Source organism: Hypomesus nipponensis, chromosome 15, assembly GCF_054491055.1.
Source record: "Hypomesus nipponensis isolate SF chromosome 15, ASM5449105v1, whole genome shotgun sequence".
NCBI classification, from domain to species: domain Eukaryota; kingdom Metazoa; phylum Chordata; class Actinopteri; order Osmeriformes; family Osmeridae; genus Hypomesus; species Hypomesus nipponensis.
Genome location: NC_140375.1, coordinates 15,168,216 through 15,187,084, shown reverse-complemented (window position 1 = coordinate 15,187,084; position 18,869 = coordinate 15,168,216). Strand labels below are relative to the sequence as shown.

The 18,869-nt window shown below is 50.2% G+C and overlaps 1 protein-coding gene across 4 annotated transcripts; it reads right to left on the bottom strand.

Annotated features, from left to right (window-relative positions):
* Positions 1-160: 160 nt before the first annotated feature.
* tfdp2 (transcription factor Dp-2) lies at positions 161-17,627 on the bottom strand. Of its 4 annotated transcripts, none has more exons than XM_084675000.1 (13): positions 17,440-17,627; positions 14,048-14,131; positions 13,605-13,671; positions 10,887-10,972; positions 9,482-9,603; positions 9,316-9,363; positions 8,913-8,945; positions 4,732-4,894; positions 3,872-4,015; positions 3,405-3,473; positions 2,813-2,964; positions 2,171-2,337; positions 161-1,443 (listed from the first exon to the last, which is right to left on the bottom strand). In XM_084675000.1, exons 2-13 carry the CDS (start codon positions 14,057-14,059, stop codon positions 1,250-1,252), a joined length of 1,257 nt encoding a protein of 418 aa, XP_084531126.1. In that variant the 5' UTR covers positions 14,060-14,131; positions 17,440-17,627; the 3' UTR covers positions 161-1,249. The 4 variants fall into 4 exon arrangements, with proteins under 4 accessions (XP_084531126.1, XP_084531124.1, XP_084531125.1 ...); XM_084674998.1 differs by having other exon boundaries at positions 3,872-4,018; positions 17,440-17,625; XM_084674999.1 differs by lacking the exon at positions 17,440-17,627 and adding an exon at positions 17,256-17,326 and having other exon boundaries at positions 3,872-4,018.
* Between the last annotated feature and the right edge of the window lie 1,242 nt (positions 17,628-18,869).

Here is an 18,869-nt window from a genome sequence, read left to right as displayed (position 1 = left end):
CAAAATACGATTGGTTTTATTCTCAGGTCATTCAACAGATCTGAATGCCATACACTCATGGACAGTTTTATGCATATAGGCTTTACATACAACAGATTCAATATAATAAATGTGACAAATGAAAGAACTGTAAAAGTGCTTCTCTTACTGATGACAAATATTTCTGTAACCAAAATTATATGTTTATTTATGTATATTTACAGACAGTTATACCTGCTGAGCCCTCCACAGAGAGTACACATCTTCCTAGGTGGAATGTCCACTAAGGTCCTAAAGAGATCTGAGCTCAAAAGTAATTTAGACTAAACATACTTTGGGTCTCAGAGGGCATCGTTTGGCTTTGGGATTATGTTAAAAAGGCATCCAGAAGAGATTGACTAAGGGGTTTTCACATACACACCAAAAAACAAAAAAACATTTCTTATCCTCCTCGTGACAATGCAGAATGCCTATCCGCGTTAAAGGTTGCTGACAAATTTTTCAAACAGCTGCAGCATTAGCAAAGAAGTAAACTGTGAAATATGCAAAATATCATAAGTAACATTAAAAAATATTATTTTACAAAATGTTTTTGTGTCAAAGAAGTCTATAAATCCCCTTCTGTTATGATCTAAACATTTTAAATTAAGGTTTTTTACTTTCATGGAAACTTAGAGTGGCATCAGCTGGCATCAATTTAGATAAACTTTGCCATAAACGAACATAAAGAAAAACACTAGCATACACCAACACATGTCCTACTCATATATGGTTTCACCTTTCAATGTCAGAGGGAAATAAATATGACATCTTCAATAATCCCGAGGACATTCTGTTCATGAGATAAAGCACTGAGTCTGTTATGTTTCAAGCCAAGAAACACGCACTGTGGCATGTTTAGATGCAGAGGAACAACACAACTCTCAGCTCGTTTAGTCGAAAGCACCTACGAAAAACATAGCACTCAAAATCTTAACAGAATTGCTCTGAGAACTAGTCTGTAACTTCCTTTCACCCTGGGCAGAAAATGGTGCACAACCTTATTTTTTGTTTGCTGCAGGGGTAATCACAGGAGCAGTATTTACAAAACAACTACAAGGAAGGTCATGGGAAAGAGATAAATGCTTCTAAAATATCTTATTATATAGACCTGAATGGCAGCTTATTTCCTGTATTACACCACCTCCTCCACCTTCTTCTTCTTGTGTTAGGAGAGGAAGATAGGAGACCGTGGAAAGGCATGGAGGAGGGCATTACTATGGACTTTCCATCATTCTGGGGAAGAGGGCTCGTCGTCGTCGTCATCTTCCTCCTCCTCCTCCTCCTCCTCGTTGAAGGAGCTGGGGGTCTGACCACGGGGCTCTGAGGCGAAGGAGCGGCCGGTGCTGCTGTGGCTCCTCCTGCCGTTCAGAGAGGAGGAGTCCAGGCTGCCAGTCACAGAGTGCTGGCTGCCCCTGCTCATGCCTGCAGGAGGGACGAGGGACGAAGGTCAGAAGGGTTTCCCCAGGGAAGGAGGCTTCCACACCCCCCCCCCCCACACACACACACTTCCACACACCCCCCCCCCCACACACACACACTTCCACCCCCCCCCCCCCACACACACACACTTCCACCCCCCCCCCCCCCACACACACACACTTCCACACCCCCCCCCCCCACACACACACACTTCCACACCCCCCCCCCCCCACACACACACACTTCCACACCCCCCCCCCCACACACACACACTTCCACACCCCCCCCCCCACACACACACACACTTCCACACTCCCCCCCCCCACACACACACACTTCCACACCCCCCCCCCCCCACACACACACACTTCCACACTCCCCCCCCCCACACACACACACTTCCACACACACACTTTTCCCCACACACACACTTCCACCCCCCCCACACACACACACTCCCCCCCCCCACACACACTCCCTCCCCCCCCACACACACACACTTCCACACTCCCCCCCCCCACACACACACACTTCCACACACACACTTTTCCCCACACACACACTTCCACCCCCCCCACACACACACACTTTTCCCCACACACACACACTCCCCCCCCCCACACACACTCCCTCCCCCCACACACACACACACTCTTCCCCCCCCCCCCCACACGTGTAACCACAGTCCTCTCTCCACATCATGTCCCATGGCCCCTTCCCCCAGTCCTACCTGCGACGTAGGACTCCAAAGACTTTGGCACGAGAGATTTGGCCACTCTGAACCCCTCTGGCGTACACTTCCCACTCTCCAAACCCAGAGACATGCCCATGCGCTTCAGAATCTCAATGTCGTCATGGATCTCAAATGTGTTGTCAAAGTTGAAGAGGTATTCGCACCTAGCAGAAGAAGTAGAGGGACACAGCCTTTTAAAGACATCTTCCCTTGGCATTGGCATAGCAGGGGTTATGTCTGTGATTGCAGGTGGAGTATCTGTCTGTTCCAAAGATATATGAAATTGAACAATTTCTCAATGAAATTACATTTTGAAGGCTTTTTAAACAATTTTTTTAAATAGCCTATATAACAGACTGTTTCATCTATTTCTTAACAGTTAGCTGGAAATTACAGTTTTAATCTGGGGAAAACAAGGCCTTGATTACAGCCCATTTAATTGAAAGAGATTCAAGCAATATGTTACGCTGTTGCGGAAGCCTGCGTATTGTGTCGATTTGTAAACTTTCTCTGGGAGAAAAAGAATCGGTACAAAAGACGTCCCAAGCACTTGGCTAAGAGACGGCCACTTGAGGCAGTGTGGTAGCGAGAGCTCCGGAGGGTCTCTTGGACAGGCGTTGAGGAGAGGGTGACACGTACTTGTCGCTGGAGATGGAGCAGTCTATGACTGTGTGGACGTCTGTGTTGAGGATGATGAAAGGCAGCTGAATGACAGAGCCAGAAGGGGGCGGGGCTTGGCTAGCCGCTTCGCACGCTTTGTTCCTCTGAACCAGGTTTTTAAAGGCTATTTGCTGTTAGTAGCAACGGGGGGGGGGGGGAAGAAGAAATTGATTTAACTCGACAAACACCAAACAGCGTCTTGTGTCAATTTACCCAATACCAATCATTGATCCCAATCCTTGAATATATACACAACAGAACAACAGCGGCTGATTGGCTGTATATAAAAAAAATCTATTCCTTTGATTTCCTGCTGAGAATGCTGCCCTCTCACAAGCCCCTCCTCCAGCCTGTGGCCCAATGGGGCTTGAGAGGTCATTCAGAGGGGAGAGGAAGGATTCTTTTCATATGCTAATCACATGCAAATGAGGATAGTATTTTTAGACGACTGCCCATTTTGATTCCTTCATCTTCACAGATAGCTTTCAACATCAAGCTTTCGATCCATGTGACACCATCTCAGTTCAGCAAACACGCACGTGTCTAAATGTAGGCCGTGTGCGTTCAGTACCTGTAGGATGAGTTCCTCCAGCTGGACTTTCTTCTGACGGATTCTCTCCAAGCGTTTCTGTTTCTCCACCTGAGTGGAAAACACATTTCAATCCCACTGGGGTAGTTTCCTCTGTACAGTGTCAGAAGGCCAGAGTGTTCCGTCAAACCAGCCCAGCAGCAGGAAGGCTGAACTACCAAGAAATCTCTCCTTGCCTGTCACCACGAATCCCAGTCCCTCTGCTGAAAGGGTTTGTGTGTGTGTGTGTGTGTGTGTGTGTGTGCGTGCGAGAATGTGCCAGGCCTAGTGTTGTGCGGGGTGACATTTGACAGACAGAACTAACAAGGTCTTTAGTCTTCCTTCTTTGTCTGCCATCCCTTACCTCTGTTATCATCCTCTCTTCCCCCCCTTCCAATCCCATTCCCCTCCCCCTCTCCCTGCGAGGCGACAGGGACAGGTCCCAGAGTGCTGCTCAGCGCCCAGCTCACCTCCAGGGTCTGGCACTCCTGGGCAGAGTTGGTGGGCAGGCCAATCCAGCGGATCTCCTTCTTCTCCTTGGAGATGATGTTCATGGCCATCAGCACGTTCAGGGCGTCGTACACACGTCGCCGGATGTTCTTCTGGTCGTACACCTGCTGTGGGTGAAGGGGGCGGGACAGGTGCGTCACAGACAGGACCGGGGAGGGTGGGGGCGTTACAGAGAGGACCGGGGAGGGTGGGGGCGTTACAAAGAGGACCGGGGAGGGTGGGGGTGTTACAGAGAGGACCGGGGAAGGTGGGGGCGTTACAGAGAGGACCGGGGAGGGTGGGGGCGTTACAGAGAGGACCGGGGAGGGTGGGGGCGTTACAGAGAGGACCGGGGAGGGTGGGGGCGTTACAGAGAGGACCGGGGAGGGTGGGGGTGTTACAGAGAGGACCGGGGAGGGTGGGGGTGTTACAGAGAGGACCGGGGAGGGTAGGGGCGTTACAGAGAGGACCGAGGAGGGGGGGGGGGTGTCTGGGACAGTGGCCTCGTGGCCTGGACCGCTCCTCGGGTGTGCGTCCTCCAGAGCCCAGGCACATACTAAATCTTTTTTAATGACTTATGCTCTTGGCATTCCTCAGGAAGTAAAGCAGATTAAGGCTTTGGGTGAGGGTATTCTGAGTGGCCTGTCAGTAGTAATAATGGAAAGTATTCGCCAAGCACACGCAGAAGTCAGAGGGAAAGGGTTGCTTTGGAAAACAAACACACGGACTCGGATTTCAGGCGTCAACGCCGGCCCTTCCTGCTTCCTCCGAGAAGAGCGTGAGAGCCGGAGAGCTGAGCGTTGCCATGGTCCTGAACACAGCTTCCGCATCACAAACTCACCGAGTCGGTGGGCATCACGCTGCCGGCGCTGGTGAACTCGGCCACCAGCTCGTCTGCCACCTCGTTGTAGGACGTGGTTCCCTTCTTCTGCACCTTCTCGCACACCTTCATGGAGAAGTGCCTCAGGCCCTTGCCGTTCTTGTCTCCCTTCCTCATCCTCTTGCTGTAAGGAACACAAAACATGCAGGGTCCTTAATATATATATATTTTTTTAAACACGTTCACCGCCCCGACCTATGTAACTAAATCTTCTCGACGTGCGCGAGGACCCCCCAAAACGGAACAACCTCTCAGCTTCTGGTCATGTGAACAGAAGCCAATCACAACAGCCCTTTCAACCCACTCCTGATATAGAACCCATCTGATGTTGCGCTGAGACCATGAGCTTTACCCAGGATGTAATACGTCTGCTCCCGGGTGGATATCATTGGTCAAATCTGGCTCCTCATAAATCTGGGGTAACAGACCACCTCTACACCCCAACAACACACACACACACACACCCCCTCCCATGGATCGGCTCCATCTCCCCACTATGGGCTGTGTGTGATCCTTGGAGGGCTGTGTGTGATCCTTGGAGGGCTGTCCCGAGCGTTGCAGAGAGCAGCCTGCTGATGACGAGCACATGGCGTGAGGCACGCTGCCACGCTGGGCCTCTGGCATTTGGGCAGCAGAGCACACATGTCCTCCTTCTCACAAGGCTGCAGTCTAACCCGGGCCCCCTGTAGGCTTACCCCAGAGAGAGAGAGAGGGGGGGGGAGAGAGAGGGGGGGCAGGAGAGGAGAGAGGCGAGGAGAGAGAGAGGGGGAGGAGAGAGGCGAGGAGAGAGAGGGGGGGGGAGGAGAGAGAGGGGGGAGGAGAGAGAGAGGGGAGGAGAGACAGAGAGGGGGGCAGGAGAGGAGAGAGGCGAGGAGAGAGAGAGGGGGGAGGAGAGAGAGGGGGGAGGAGAGAGAGAGGGGAGGAGAGAGGGGGGAGGAGAGAGAGAGAGGGGAGGAGAGAGAGGGGGAGGAGAGAGAGGGGGGGGAGAGAGAGAGAGGGAGGAGAGAGAGAGAGGGGGGGGAGAGAGAGGGGGGAGGAGAGAGAGACAAGAGAGAGAGAGAGGGGGGATGGGGGGGCTCATATTTCATGACCCTAGTTAGCTCCACATGGCACAACCACCATCATTCATTATTTTAGGGGGGGGAGGAGAGAGAGAGGGGGGAGAGAGAGGGGGGGGCAGGAGAGGAGAGAGGCGAGGAGAGAGAGAGGGGGGAGGAGAGAGGCGAGGAGAGAGAGGGGGGGGGAGGAGAGAGAGGGGGGGGAGGAGAGAGAGAGGGGAGGAGAGACAGAGAGGGGGGGCAGGAGAGGAGAGAGGCGAGGAGAGAGAGAGGGGGGGAGGAGAGAGAGGGGGGAGGAGAGAGAGAGGGGAGGAGAGAGGGGGGGGAGGAGAGAGAGAGAGGGGAGGAGAGAGAGGGGGGGAGGAGAGAGAGGGGGGGAGGAGAGAGAGAGGGGAGGAGAGAGAGAGAGGGGGGGGGAGAGAGGGGGGGGGGAGGAGAGAGAGACAAGAGAGAGAGAGAGGGGGGATGGGGGGGCTCATATTTCATGACCCTAGTTAGCTCCACATGGCACAACCACCATCATTCATTATTTTACTGAATGGCACCCTGATGTGTCAGAGGCAGCGGCCGTTCTTACAACCTGAGAAAAAGAGATTCTAGAAATCAGCCGGGAAAGAAAAAGACACGTGAACATGAAGAAATGAACCCAGCTGATGCTGTAGTGGACACTAGCCGCACGGTCGTGACTCAAACACAAGCTCATTCAGAGGCTCCCAGGCTTGGATGAGCACATGGAGGAACAAGAGGACACCAAAAGGATTAGGCAGCATTGGAAAGATAATGAGGAGGATGTCTGAAGAGGAAGAGTTTCAGAGACGGGTCGCTTTTGTGTTCCGTTAGGTTACGCAACCGTCATACGGCAATTACGCAGTCCCAGAGCACACAGATGTACCGCGAGCGGTGACGTCTAATTGGCCGAACGGGCTGTGATGTAGGGAAAATGATGTCACACTAAGGGATGCAGGCAGAATGTATGTATGCATGAGGGCGTAAATGTGTGTGAGAACAAAAAAGGAGACAAGAACGAGAGAGAAATGGAGAGAGAGAGAGCGCAAGAGGGAGGGAGCGAGAGAAAGAGAAATGGAGAGAGGGAGCAAGAGAGAGAGAAATGTAGAGCGAGAGGGAGCAAGCAAGAGAAAGAGAAATGGAGAGACGGAGCGAGAGAAAGAGAAATGGAGAGCGAGAGGGAGCGAGCAAGAGAAATAGAGAAAGGGAGCGAGAGAGAGAGAGAAATGAAGAGAGAGGGAGCGAGAGAGAAATGGAGAGCGAGAGGGAGCGAGCAAGAGAAATAGAGAAAGGGAGCGAGAGAGAGAGAAATGGACAGAGAGGGAGCGAGAGAGAAATGGAGAGAGAGAGAGAGAGCAAGAGGACTGAAGGACATGTACATGTAGGCCATGCACACAGGCAAGCGGCAGAGTAAGGGTTTGACTCGTCCATTCACAAACCTCCCCCACCCTCGTAGCGGAGCATACGCACCCCCCCCCCCCCTCCAGTGCTGCTCGATAGGGCTCACGCAGCAGAGTAGAGTAGAGGAGACAACTGTGGAGCTACTCGTTACATAACCCAAGCTGTGAGAAGCACACGAGGAGGAGGGGAGGGGAGAAGGGGCTTGTGGGAAGGTGGGGGATGACGGTGGGGGTGGCAGCACGCTGCATGGTGGAAGCTAAGGGTTGGCAGTTGTCAGTGCATGTTAGTTCCGGGTCCTTAGCTTGAGAAATTTGGGAAGATTGGAGGAGAGTAGTGACACACACAAAAAAAAAGAAATAAAAGGATATTTCATGAAGGAGAGTGGGGGGCAGGGACACAGTGTGTGACGGCGCATGAGCCAGCACATGCGTGTTTACACTCACACACGTGTGCATCTCATTCCCAAACACACACACACACACACACACACATGCTCACAAGCAAATCCCCAGGGCCACGGCACGTTTCATTTCTGCCTAGCAACAGAGGTGCCTCCATTTAACCATCACCGTTTGTGTCTTGACAGTGTGTCTCCAGAGCCTGGGAATGGACCACATGACCCTTTACTGGAACGCAGCAGACACATCCGGAAGAGAGAGAGGGGGGGGGGGAGGGCTGATAGTGAGGAGCTGCTCTCACCTAGTGTGTGTGTGTGTGTGTGTCGCCAGAGAGAGATGAGGAGAGACTAGACATGAGAAATGACCAGAGCAGAGTGGGAGATGGAGATTCCTGTGGACGCGCAGGGCAGAGGGGAGCTTGTGGAAACATTGCAAGCGAGTGGAGCTTGAGGGGGGGGGGAGCAGGAGCGTTTAGAGAAAATACAGAAGCGAGTGTAGCCTGTGTTTGGGAAAAGAGAGAGGGAGAAATGGTGGAGGAGTGATGGAGGGAGAGAGAGGGAGAGAGAGGGAGAGAGCGAGGGAGGTGTAGGGCAAAGAGGCTGAAAGTGAGTGTGGGAGGGGGGTGGGTGAGTTAGTGGGGGTCGGTCTCATCATTCCTACTATGCTGTGAATTATTCACTCGGGAAAACGTGGGATGCAGGAAACGGGAAGTCTCTCAGGGTTTTAATATTTCAATGCCCGCAATACGTGGCACACCACAGAAACCATCTCCACACACACACACACACACAATCTGTCTACTTAGCCCCCTGTCAAATCGAGTTGTTTGTTAACATTACGAAAAATTGACCAGCTGTCCACCCTCATCAGTAATAATCCTGGATCTCATTTCTTCATGTTGTTGTTTCTTGGGAGAGACGGAAGGGAAGAGACGGTGATGATTCTGACAACAGAAACGTTACTGGGAAACAAACAGTGAACGGCAGAGGGGGGGGACTCTGTAGTAAGAACACAGAGGAGAACAGAACAGAAACAAGAAGAAGAAGAGGGTAAGCGTCGAGGCGAGAGACGGAGAACAAGGACAGGAAGAGAGAGATGAGGCGCAGTGCCCTGGTGAGTCAGCAGTCCTCGGATCTCTCAGGGCAGGATGTCTGCATCTCTGCAGCCTCTGAGCAGCCCTGGCACGTTCTCCACATCGATATAGATGGAGGCCGACTCACTCAGTCACTCAGTCAGCCCCCTGCCAGACCCCCCGATACTCACAGGAAGTGAGAGTTACCTGGCTGAGGAGTCTCCTGAGAAGAGCCCGTCCCTGCAGAGACACAGAGAGACGCGATTAGAGACACAGACGGACAGAGCCACACAGGGACATGGACAGAGAGGGATATGTGTCCAGAGGATCTCTCGATCCTGGCAGCCCCTGCCTCTTGTGACCATTCTCTCACAGCAGAGACCATTGTGGTGAGAGGAGAAATGCACGTCTCTAGTGTCTCTCTCTCTCTCTGGCATTAATGGAAACATTTCTTCGTATGTGACTGAATCACAAGGTCATAATACTGTTATTTAGAACTAGGCTTAGAAGCCTGAGTACTGTCATGCAATGAAATGATTTGATCCCTAACAGAGGAAGAATCCTATCAATATCTACATACGTCATCAAGTACATGAACCCATTAACTCACCGGTCTGAGAAATATGGGTCCAGGTACTCGTGTGTGCGTTTCTTGGCCCTGGGAATCACAAGGAGACAAACACGATCAATACACGGTCCATTCAGAGGATGTAGAAATGTTCCAAAGAGCTCTCCTTGTGCGTGCGCGTGCGTGCGTGACAGCGAGGCGGGCTCACCCCGGGGTCCACTCGTTATGGTCCTGCGGGCGTCCCGGGGCCACCATGCTGGGAGCGTGAGTGAACGGGCTGCTTATGATGATGCTACCTGCGTGCGGAACTCTCTGTGGCGTGCTGAGGATCTGCAACACACACACACGCACCAGAGGGGAGAGAGACTGAGACGCTGCCCCACGAGGAGGAGGGCGGCTGGGCTACGGTGAGCGGGGGGCTGGGGGTGCACTGCCTGGGTGGTGGAGAGGTGTGCTCTGGGGAGACAGTGAGTGGGGGAACTCAGGGTGGTCGTGGTGGTGGTGGAGGGTGGGAAGGACACCCTCTGATATCTGGAAGTCTGGGTTTAACCGGAGCCAGACCAAGGCAGATCTAAGAGGGGGGTGGGGGTCAGCTGGATGCCAATAATACCGGGGGCTATTCCTAGACCTCCTGAACCCACGGACCCAAAATGCACTGCTTCACAGCATTCGACACTCTGATGGAGGCATGCATGTGAGGAGCTCATCACTTTCCTTCGGCGACATCTTCAAATCTTTGTGTTTCCCCACATCAAACAATGGGTCGCAGCAGAAACAATGCTGTGGCTCTTCCAATGGACAGCAGCAAACAGGAACACATGCCTACAGAACATACTTCCTGCTTCCTCATTCTAGCCATCCTTGGATTCACTCTCTCCTGCTCCTCTCTCCCCCTCCCCCCACGCCTGGATAGCCTATCAAGCGTCCTCTTCCATCTGTGCTGCGGGGGATCATGACCTCCGCTCAAGGACAGCTGCACCTGAGCCATCAATCACCACAGCTGCAACAGGACGTGATGTCGGCTTGTAGCCCCCTTCCTCCCCCTCCCCCCACCACCACAACTGAACCACTGCCGTGATTCCGGCTCCTCATAAATATTCATACGGCTCCAAAGAGTTGGCGCAAACGCGGCAGGCAGAAACATGGGGCTCCACACCCGCGCGTCCCAACGCACGTTTATGAGGCCGGGGGAAGTGAGGCCGGGGGGGCCGAGGTCAGGAAGGAAGCTCCGCTACCTCGACGCACCAGAGTCACTCGCGACGCTTACGAGCCGGGGCCTTCTTAACGAGCCCCTCGTTGACGCCCAACAGCTAACGATCTCATTAAGAGACAGCAGGCTTTTGTTCTCACTCAGCTAGAGTGACGGTGGGGATGCCCTTCCCCCATGCCACCCCCATGGAACACAATGTGGGTGTCGGAAGTAGTTGCACATGCATGCGTAACGTCCATGAACGTCAGAGGCGAATCTCCACGGAGCCGTTCCACAGCCTTGTCTCTCGTTGCCCCCGTGTGGTCGGTAAGTGGAACTGCAACTGGCCCGGCTGCCTAAACGCCACTCGAGAGAGCTATCTGGTTGCGAGAGATTGTTAATGAAGTTATTCTGAAATACTCACCATCTGAGACCCCACATTGGCGTTGACTGCTCCTAGAGTGATCTTAGTTGCTGGGCTGTAGTTTGTCTGAGTCACTAAGGATACTCCTGGGAAGGGGTAAAGAGAGAGAAACCATGATGTTACCCAACAGCTACCTGTTTCATTTGTACTCCATACTTCCACACTGCATAGTCAACAGACTGAGGAACAAAAGCTTGCCTAGACATGGAGTGGCCATTTGTAAGAAATGCAAATGAATTGGAGTCTGACGCATGTAGATACTCTTAAATGCCAAGGCCTCACTCCCAACATCACAGCAGTAAGTGACCCGCCAGCAAGATCTACCCCCGGCAGAATGACCCCCCCCACACACAGAAAACAATACTGTCCCAGTTCAACACCAGGACATGTTCTAGGCAAATCTGGACGACCCTGTCCACGTCTTCCGACACAGTTCGTCTGCTGTCAAACGTCATAGCCTTTAGCCTGAACTCCATCACAGAGAGAGTCTCTCATTGTTAACTGGAGCTGGATGTGTAGTGACCCCTGGACCCTGGCAGCAGTGAGGGGTTGGGGGGGGGGCGCAGGTTGGCCCTGTGCCGGCCACCACCAGGCCCAGCCTGGGAGAGAGAGGCCCGGGCGAACCAGTACACCCTGTGGGTGTGTGGGTGTGTGCGTGCGTGTGTAGACTGAGGGCTGGTCTTCTCTGGAATGCAGCCGTCGCTTTAAGGAGCAACAATGAAGGCTGCTTCATTAGAATACAGCTGAACTGGTGCACTCAGCTTTCATTTCCATTATGACTCAAACACACCAGCACACATAGAACCATGCACACCCCCCACACACACACACACACACACACACACACACACACACCACACACACAGGACGCAACTTGAGGAGGAAATTACTGTGGTGGTTCATTTTGATCTATTTACAAAGGGAGAAATGCTTGTCAGGGAGAGGGTTTTGATCAAAAGATAAATCATTGTCCATTCACAAATCCAGTTGTTCTCTGAAAAACCCGAAAACTAAACTGAAACCTGAGACCAGGTTGGACATAACCAGCTAACATAACAAGGGAACAGAAGAAAAAAAACTGCAACACGGTTCTAGAACAACCACTCTGCTGGTGTCCTTCCAACAAAAAAAAGGGCACTCTTTCTAATCAAGAATCCCACAAAAGTAGACATGTTTGTCATCAATAACATTGACAGAAAGAGCGTGGCCAGATTGATCCCATACTTTGACTGTTCTGCCAAGTGCAGCTCATGCAGAGGCAAAACAAGTGTGAACCGTAATCTAGTCCCCTGCAGCTCTTGGAAACCACCCTGCTTCAGCATGAAGCCTGAAACTGCTCCAAACCACAACACTCTGCGCTACTATGAAAACAAACAGTCACACAACCAGAAGAGCCATAGGGAAACTAACCTGGGCGCCACCATGACTAGCAAAAGCAGTTAAAGACAGTGGTTAACAACACAAGTCGTTCAACACAGAAGGAGTTTTCAGTATGACTTTTTCCTGAGGAGAAAAAGTCACCTACAGGTAGAACTAGCCAACAGAACAACGTTCCCCGAGTATCAACGCCAACAGCCAATCCCGGGAAAGATTTCACAAACATCACACAGCAGGAGCAGCAAATTGTATTTACCTGTCTGTCTATGGAGAGGCACCAGCACAACCTCCATGGTTCTTTCTCCCTCTCTGCCCCAGACCCAGTCCCACAGTGAGTAGCCTTACTCTACCCCTCCCCCCGCAGGCATGCAGCGAGTGAACAACTTCCAGCAGGGCTGGAGGTGGTAGTGGGTGAGGGAGGGGGGGGGGCTCTCCCTCTCTATTGCCCTCCCCTTCCCTTCCCTCGCCTCCCCCTGTTCCCTGTTCCCAGTGTGCCAGCTAATCCCAGACACACACAGCAAATCCCCTTAGAACGAGACGAGATGCAGAGAGAAGGAAAGGAGCGTCGGTTTACCTGAAGTGCAGAGCACATGTCTCTCAGCTCGTGCTGCCAGGGGATCCAGGGCCCTCCTCACACATGCTCCCCCTCTTGCTGCCTCTTTTGTTACCATTCAATGGAAACTTGAGAGACCCAGCCAGGCATGGCCGCACGAGCTCAGAGTCCACCTGAACTCAGGCGGGTGCCGGGACCATGAGGCCTCGATTCACACCGACTGCGCCCTGCTCGTCCGTCAACGGCCACCCACCACCCTGAGCAGCCACACGGACGCCCCTCTCTAACACTTCTGCACGGCCGGGGAGGCTGAGATCCCGGGCTAATGGGTAATCCTTTACTTTGGTCTGTCTGATCTGGGAGAGCAGCAGCTTCCCTGTGAAGCTGAGAGGGGGTAGTGCACTGGGCACGTCAGAGCCTGCTGCTCAGCCAGCAGAGTCTAGGACTGCTCATCAACAGCTAGGGTAACCCCAGATAACATCATGCCCTAGTAGTAGGGGAGCGATGGTGAAATCATCCAAAGCTGAAGTTATCAAACAACATGAATGAACGGCATTTTGCAAAATGCCACGCAGAGTAAATCAGAGACTCCTAGAATCAAAGTTTTTCAAATTTGATTCATTTTCCAACAAAAAGCTATACCGACATTTAGGCTTCATATTAGATGTAACTTTATTGATCTGTTACAGCAGTTTTAACCAAGCCTCAACAGCTCCACAGACATGCGTGCAAGGCCTACATGTACTCTTACATAACTGGCAGATGCGCTTATGAACGTGGGTTCTTACCTTTAGGGAGGTTTTGGTTATTGCTCAGGAATGCCTTCAGGTCTCCACAGATTGTGGCAGCTCCCACCTGGGAAACAGAGAGCCAGAGACGAGTGAAATCAACACTAGTGACACGATACCCTGGTCATGGGAGCTACCCAGGCTACAAACACTGAGAAGGATTATCAAATTCATTCTCACTCATTCTACTAAATATACAAACGTTCTGCACACTGTCTGGCAAACTACCATAAGCCTTAGCTAATATATTGAGTAATACAGACCATGATGTACTGTATATGATCTGAACTATACATAACAGACTGTAATCTATGCTAATGCAGTACAGTGTTGGGCCTACAATTCACCGTGTATTAGATGCTTTAAAAGCATGGCTTTTATGAACTATTGGTGACCATCAAAAGACATACAGTACGACACAGTAATGAAAGAAGTCCACTTACAGTGTTGGCCATCGTGTTGCAGCTAACACACAGCTCCTCTTGCCAAACAGCAGTCCTTCCGATGTCTCAGGCCACACAGAGTTCCTATGAACACAAACCCAGTAAACGGACGCTGAACACCTGCCTGTGGATACGCAGCTCCAGGGAGGCTGGTAGAAAGCATCACTGGCCAGAGAAAGACATGCTGAGGGAGGCAGGGAGGGAGGGAGGGAGGGAGGGAGGGAGGGAGGGAGGGAGGGAGGGAGGGAGGGAGGGAGGGAGGGAGGGAGGGAGGGAGGGAGGGAGGGAGGGAGGGAGGGAGGGAGGGAGGGAGGGAGGGAGGGAGGGAGGGAGGGAGGGAGGGAGGGAGGGAGGGAGGGAGGGAGGGAGGGAGGGAGGGAGGGAGGGAGGGAGGGAGGGAGGGAGGGAGGGAGGGAGGCCCCTGCTCCCCTCCAGCTTCTCACAACTCAAACCACCCTTGCCCAGGGTAATGGTAGCTCCTCCTTCTGTCTATCAACAACTAACCGCCTACTCAGTCAAAATACCTAGAAAATTGTAAATGAACCAACATGACTTATGACGCTTATTTAATTTTGGGGTCTAGATGTTAAGATCACAGGTGTGTATGGTCTAGGGACAACCTTTCATGTCCCTAATGACACTTTACAATCATTGGCACATACTGACACACTGGTATTATTGGCCCAGAGTTCCAGGATCATTATGATGCAGGATGCGCACGCCAGGAGTCGTCGTCACAACGCTGTTAAATGCCTTCTGAGCGTGCGAATGCAGGCCTTTGTCGCCACCGCGACAAGAACCCCAGGAAGGCCATAAAGTGGACAGCTGGCGAGCCTAGCTCGGCCACAGAGAGAGACGGAGCCTCCACTCAATGGATCAATAGCAGAGAAAAGGGCGGTGCCGCCCACGTTCAAACCCACAATAGCCCCCCCCGTGGCCCCCTGGCTGCACTCCACATAATGGGCTTTTGTCCAACATGGAAAGAGCCCACGGAGGGAGAAGAGAAGGTTTAGAGTAGCTGGAGGTCTTTCTCTTTTTCCATCACTGCTTCTTCTCCAATTAGATGGAAACAAAATAAAGAAGTACACATTAGATCATGTGGAACTCAATCAATCAAAGCACAGTAGTCAATGTAGCCTAACATCTCCTATTTAATATATAGCCAATCGGGGAACAAATCGTGGAATGGTTGAGATCCTCAAAATCAAACAGTTATGTCTGTATATTGTCCTGTAAAACGTACACTATCCTTTTCTTGTTATCAAAGTTGGACAGTATACTCAAATTATTATTGTCAGTCTACAAATACTAGCTGGTATCTCAGAGATTGAGTGCCCACTCAGCATTAATACACAATGGCAGGCATCTTCCATTTAAATGCCTTGTAACAAGCCCCGCCCCCAACAGCCTTAAGCTCAAGAATGAAGGCCACTGACCTGGAATCTGTGGATCCGGACAAGCACTATTCTGACACAGCAACCACTGAGAACAATGCTTGTGTTGGGGGGTGGGTGGAATGAACTGACTAGAAGATGAGGCGTACGTGACACTCTAAACAGTGACCTCCTCCATCTGTCACCAAGCCCATTATCCACCCCAGCCCCCTTTAAGCAACAAGGTCAGCCTGTTTTTCTACAAATCGTATTAATATTGCGCACTAAAAGCTGTGATGAGGCAAATTCACACAATATGCAATTCATCTCTTAACCATATCCTAAATAAAACAATTCACATCTCATATTATATGACACAAATGGGCAACATATGCATGTATGCACCATTTAGTTTGTAAGCGGACTGTGGGCAGGGTGAGTGATTCCTTAGATCTGTGGGCTTGCCCACTTTAGGGGTTTACAGGTGGCTGGGTTGAATCGTCTAACGGTGTCAAACCAACTTTGCAAGACTCCGTCCTCTCCGAACACTGCTAATAACCCCAGGGACATGCCAGTGACTTTGGAAACAGACGGTGCCCAAGACAGCTGGGAAAACTGGCGCGCAAAAAAAAAAATCACACACATGCTGCCACTGACACACCCCCCACCCCCCACCCCCCATTCTCGAGAGCTACATAATCTCATAAAGCACAATGAGTGGTTGAATCACCATGGGGATTTTAAAGAGAGGCTCCCTTTCCAGCAATAGCACACTGTGGGGAACACTTGCTCACTGACGCTATAGTACACAGCTCCAACCTAACAGTACAGCCTGAATACCAGGAAGACACCTGTGCCACATTTTATGACCTTATGTGCAAGGGTCTCCTCTTTCCCCTTTCCTCCACTGTTAGAGGATTATGTCTACGCTCTGAATGCAGAAACAGCAGATGTCGCACTGAGATCTGACAGCTTGTCCTCAATCTGAGTGGCACAGTAAACCAGCACAATATACCCTGGGTTTGTTCTCTATAGCAGACCATTCCACATAAACGAACGTAGTTGTGTGAACTACCTTATGTGTCCTTTATAGTATTATCTCCTCCGGTGGGGGTTACAAAGGCTCACGTTCAATTTAGTTAGAGCCAATTCTTTGGTGTCAAAATGGGACAGCTAGTGCCTTACAGATTGCAGCAAATAATCGGTGTGGGTGGCTATTCACAGGTAAAAATGTTTCGACCTTGGATAGGTTGTATTACCTCATAAGCGGTTGTATTTTTTAAGAAACACGTTCGCAACAAGCAGCTTGAAAAAACAATGTCAAACAATGAAGTCAAATGATAATTACGTGGAATGTTTGCGGGATAGTCAAAATATAGCACGTCTAACTTGTTAATCAGCTAGCCATGCTACTGTAGCTAGCTAAATTTCAGTAATTTAGCTACAGTACAGTAGTGCTAGGACATTAACTTCAGCTAGAATACTAGTACATAGCCAGTAGCTTTAGCTAGCTCAAAAGTGCTGTCCCAATTAGCCGAGAGCTTGCTACAAATTGGTAGACTGGGTTGTTGACCTGAAATATAAAGTCAGTAACCTTAATTTGCCTAAACTGGACTTGTTTTTTGACTATACCAGTTTATATACCACACATTCGTCAGTTAGTCTAGCTTAGTAGCTAGGCTAGTTGCAAGCTACGCCGTCGGCGATGTCAATTAAAATGACCAACTAGCCACAATATAACCGAACTGCATTCCCATGTGGAATAGTAGCTTTAAGTACTTTAGAATTTATGAAATAAAGTGCGCAATCTACGAAATAAAACGTTTTTGGCTTACTTGTTAGTCAACCTAGCCAGGTCGTATGTCAGTCCCAGCAGTCCATTGAACAGTCTGCACTTGTCTAACCTAGAATGGATGTACAGCTAGCTCGCTTTCTAGACACCCTCTGACACACCGTTTCTGATAGAAAATAGATAAACAATACTGGTGTAAATGTGGGGGGAAAAACATGTTAAATTACCTTTGCCTGGTATCCGTGCATTTACTGATCAAGTCCCGTAAGATACCGTAAACAAAAAGATGACGGGAAAGTCACTTTCTTTACTTTCTGTCAACGAAGCGACCGTTCTCTGTCTCTTCCGCCACTTCCTGAGAGAGCAAGAGTCCGCACACAAGCTTGGCGGTGACTGCCAACTGCCGCCACTGATTGGTTGCACAGGCTGGTGATGCGCGTTGCTGTAAGAAAGCAGATTGGATGTTCCGATGTAAACAGCAAAGGCACGAGGCCTCGATCAAACTTGTTCAAGTCATTTTAAAATGTAATTATTCCACGTTCAAGAGACTTTCAACATCTTAATGATAATACATATGTACTCTGATCATTTACACAGTAAAGTAATTTCCAAATAAACATAAATCTAGGCCACACAGTTACCGCTCACAGAGTACCACAGTACGTACAGATGTTTTGTCTGATAAGAAAAAAGGAAGGAAAGAAACGGTTTATCGAATAAACATACCCTTGTGAAGGTCTATGCACACCTGCGCTCGCACCTGCGAATACAGCATGGTCGTTGCCAGGGCAGAAAACTCCCGCTTATACCGAGAGGGTGGATCGGTTAGACACATCCTTATAACCCGCTTGAATGTGTTGATAAAATGTTCTACATTTTATATTTTCTACATTCTATATTTAAAACTATTATATATTAACTACTAACTCTCTACAGTATGCATCTTGCTGCCATGGTAAATTAATTGTTTGTGCAAACTTGGCGAATAAAGATTCTGATTTTGATAATTTTGTGATTTTATCCTCCGTCGACTAAGTGAAGGAAATATGACCACTAGATGGCGACTAACCCGTACAAGAAGCACATCCACAAAAGTGTAGTTGATGAGTTGCCCACTTGGAGGCGTAGTAACGTCAATCCTTTTGCTCTTCTTAGTTACAGTAGTAGGCCTACTAATACAAACTAAGGAAATACGAACCAATCTAGTTATATATGTGTATGCTATTCTAACCCATCTTTATTTGGTTCCTCAAGACTGTAATTCGAAACTGCGCGCGCACACACACCACGCATCCTGTAACTATTAATCAATGTGTACGTCACCCAGTTTTGTGATAGAGATGACGTGACCAATTTCTTTATTTCATTGGCTGTTCGTGGGAGTTGAGTGCAAGTATAATTTACGGATGGACTGTAGTGCATTGGCAGTAGCAATCAATACATCCCGTTGTGTAGTTGCTGAGACGATTTGGGACATAAAAGTTAATGTACATAGTAGTCACTGTGCACAATGTCATTTATATGATCCCAACCATTGTACTTTATAGCTGGATATGATATGAATTTATCAAGCAGAGACATAATTCAGTACCTTTTAATTTCACTACAGAATTGTAACTCAAGTGTGTTTTTCCACTCTTGCTTCAACTATGCTCCT

Coding starts and splice junctions, on each gene's coding strand:
- tfdp2 (XM_084674998.1), bottom strand. Junction 10,973..13,604: donor TAACCAAAACCTCCCTAAAG/GTAAGAACCCAC, acceptor ACCCCTTCCCAG/GAGTATCCTTAGTGACTCAG. Junction 2,338..2,812: donor TGCTCCATCTCCAGCGACAA/GTACGTGTCACC, acceptor TTCTTCTGCTAG/GTGCGAATACCTCTTCAACT.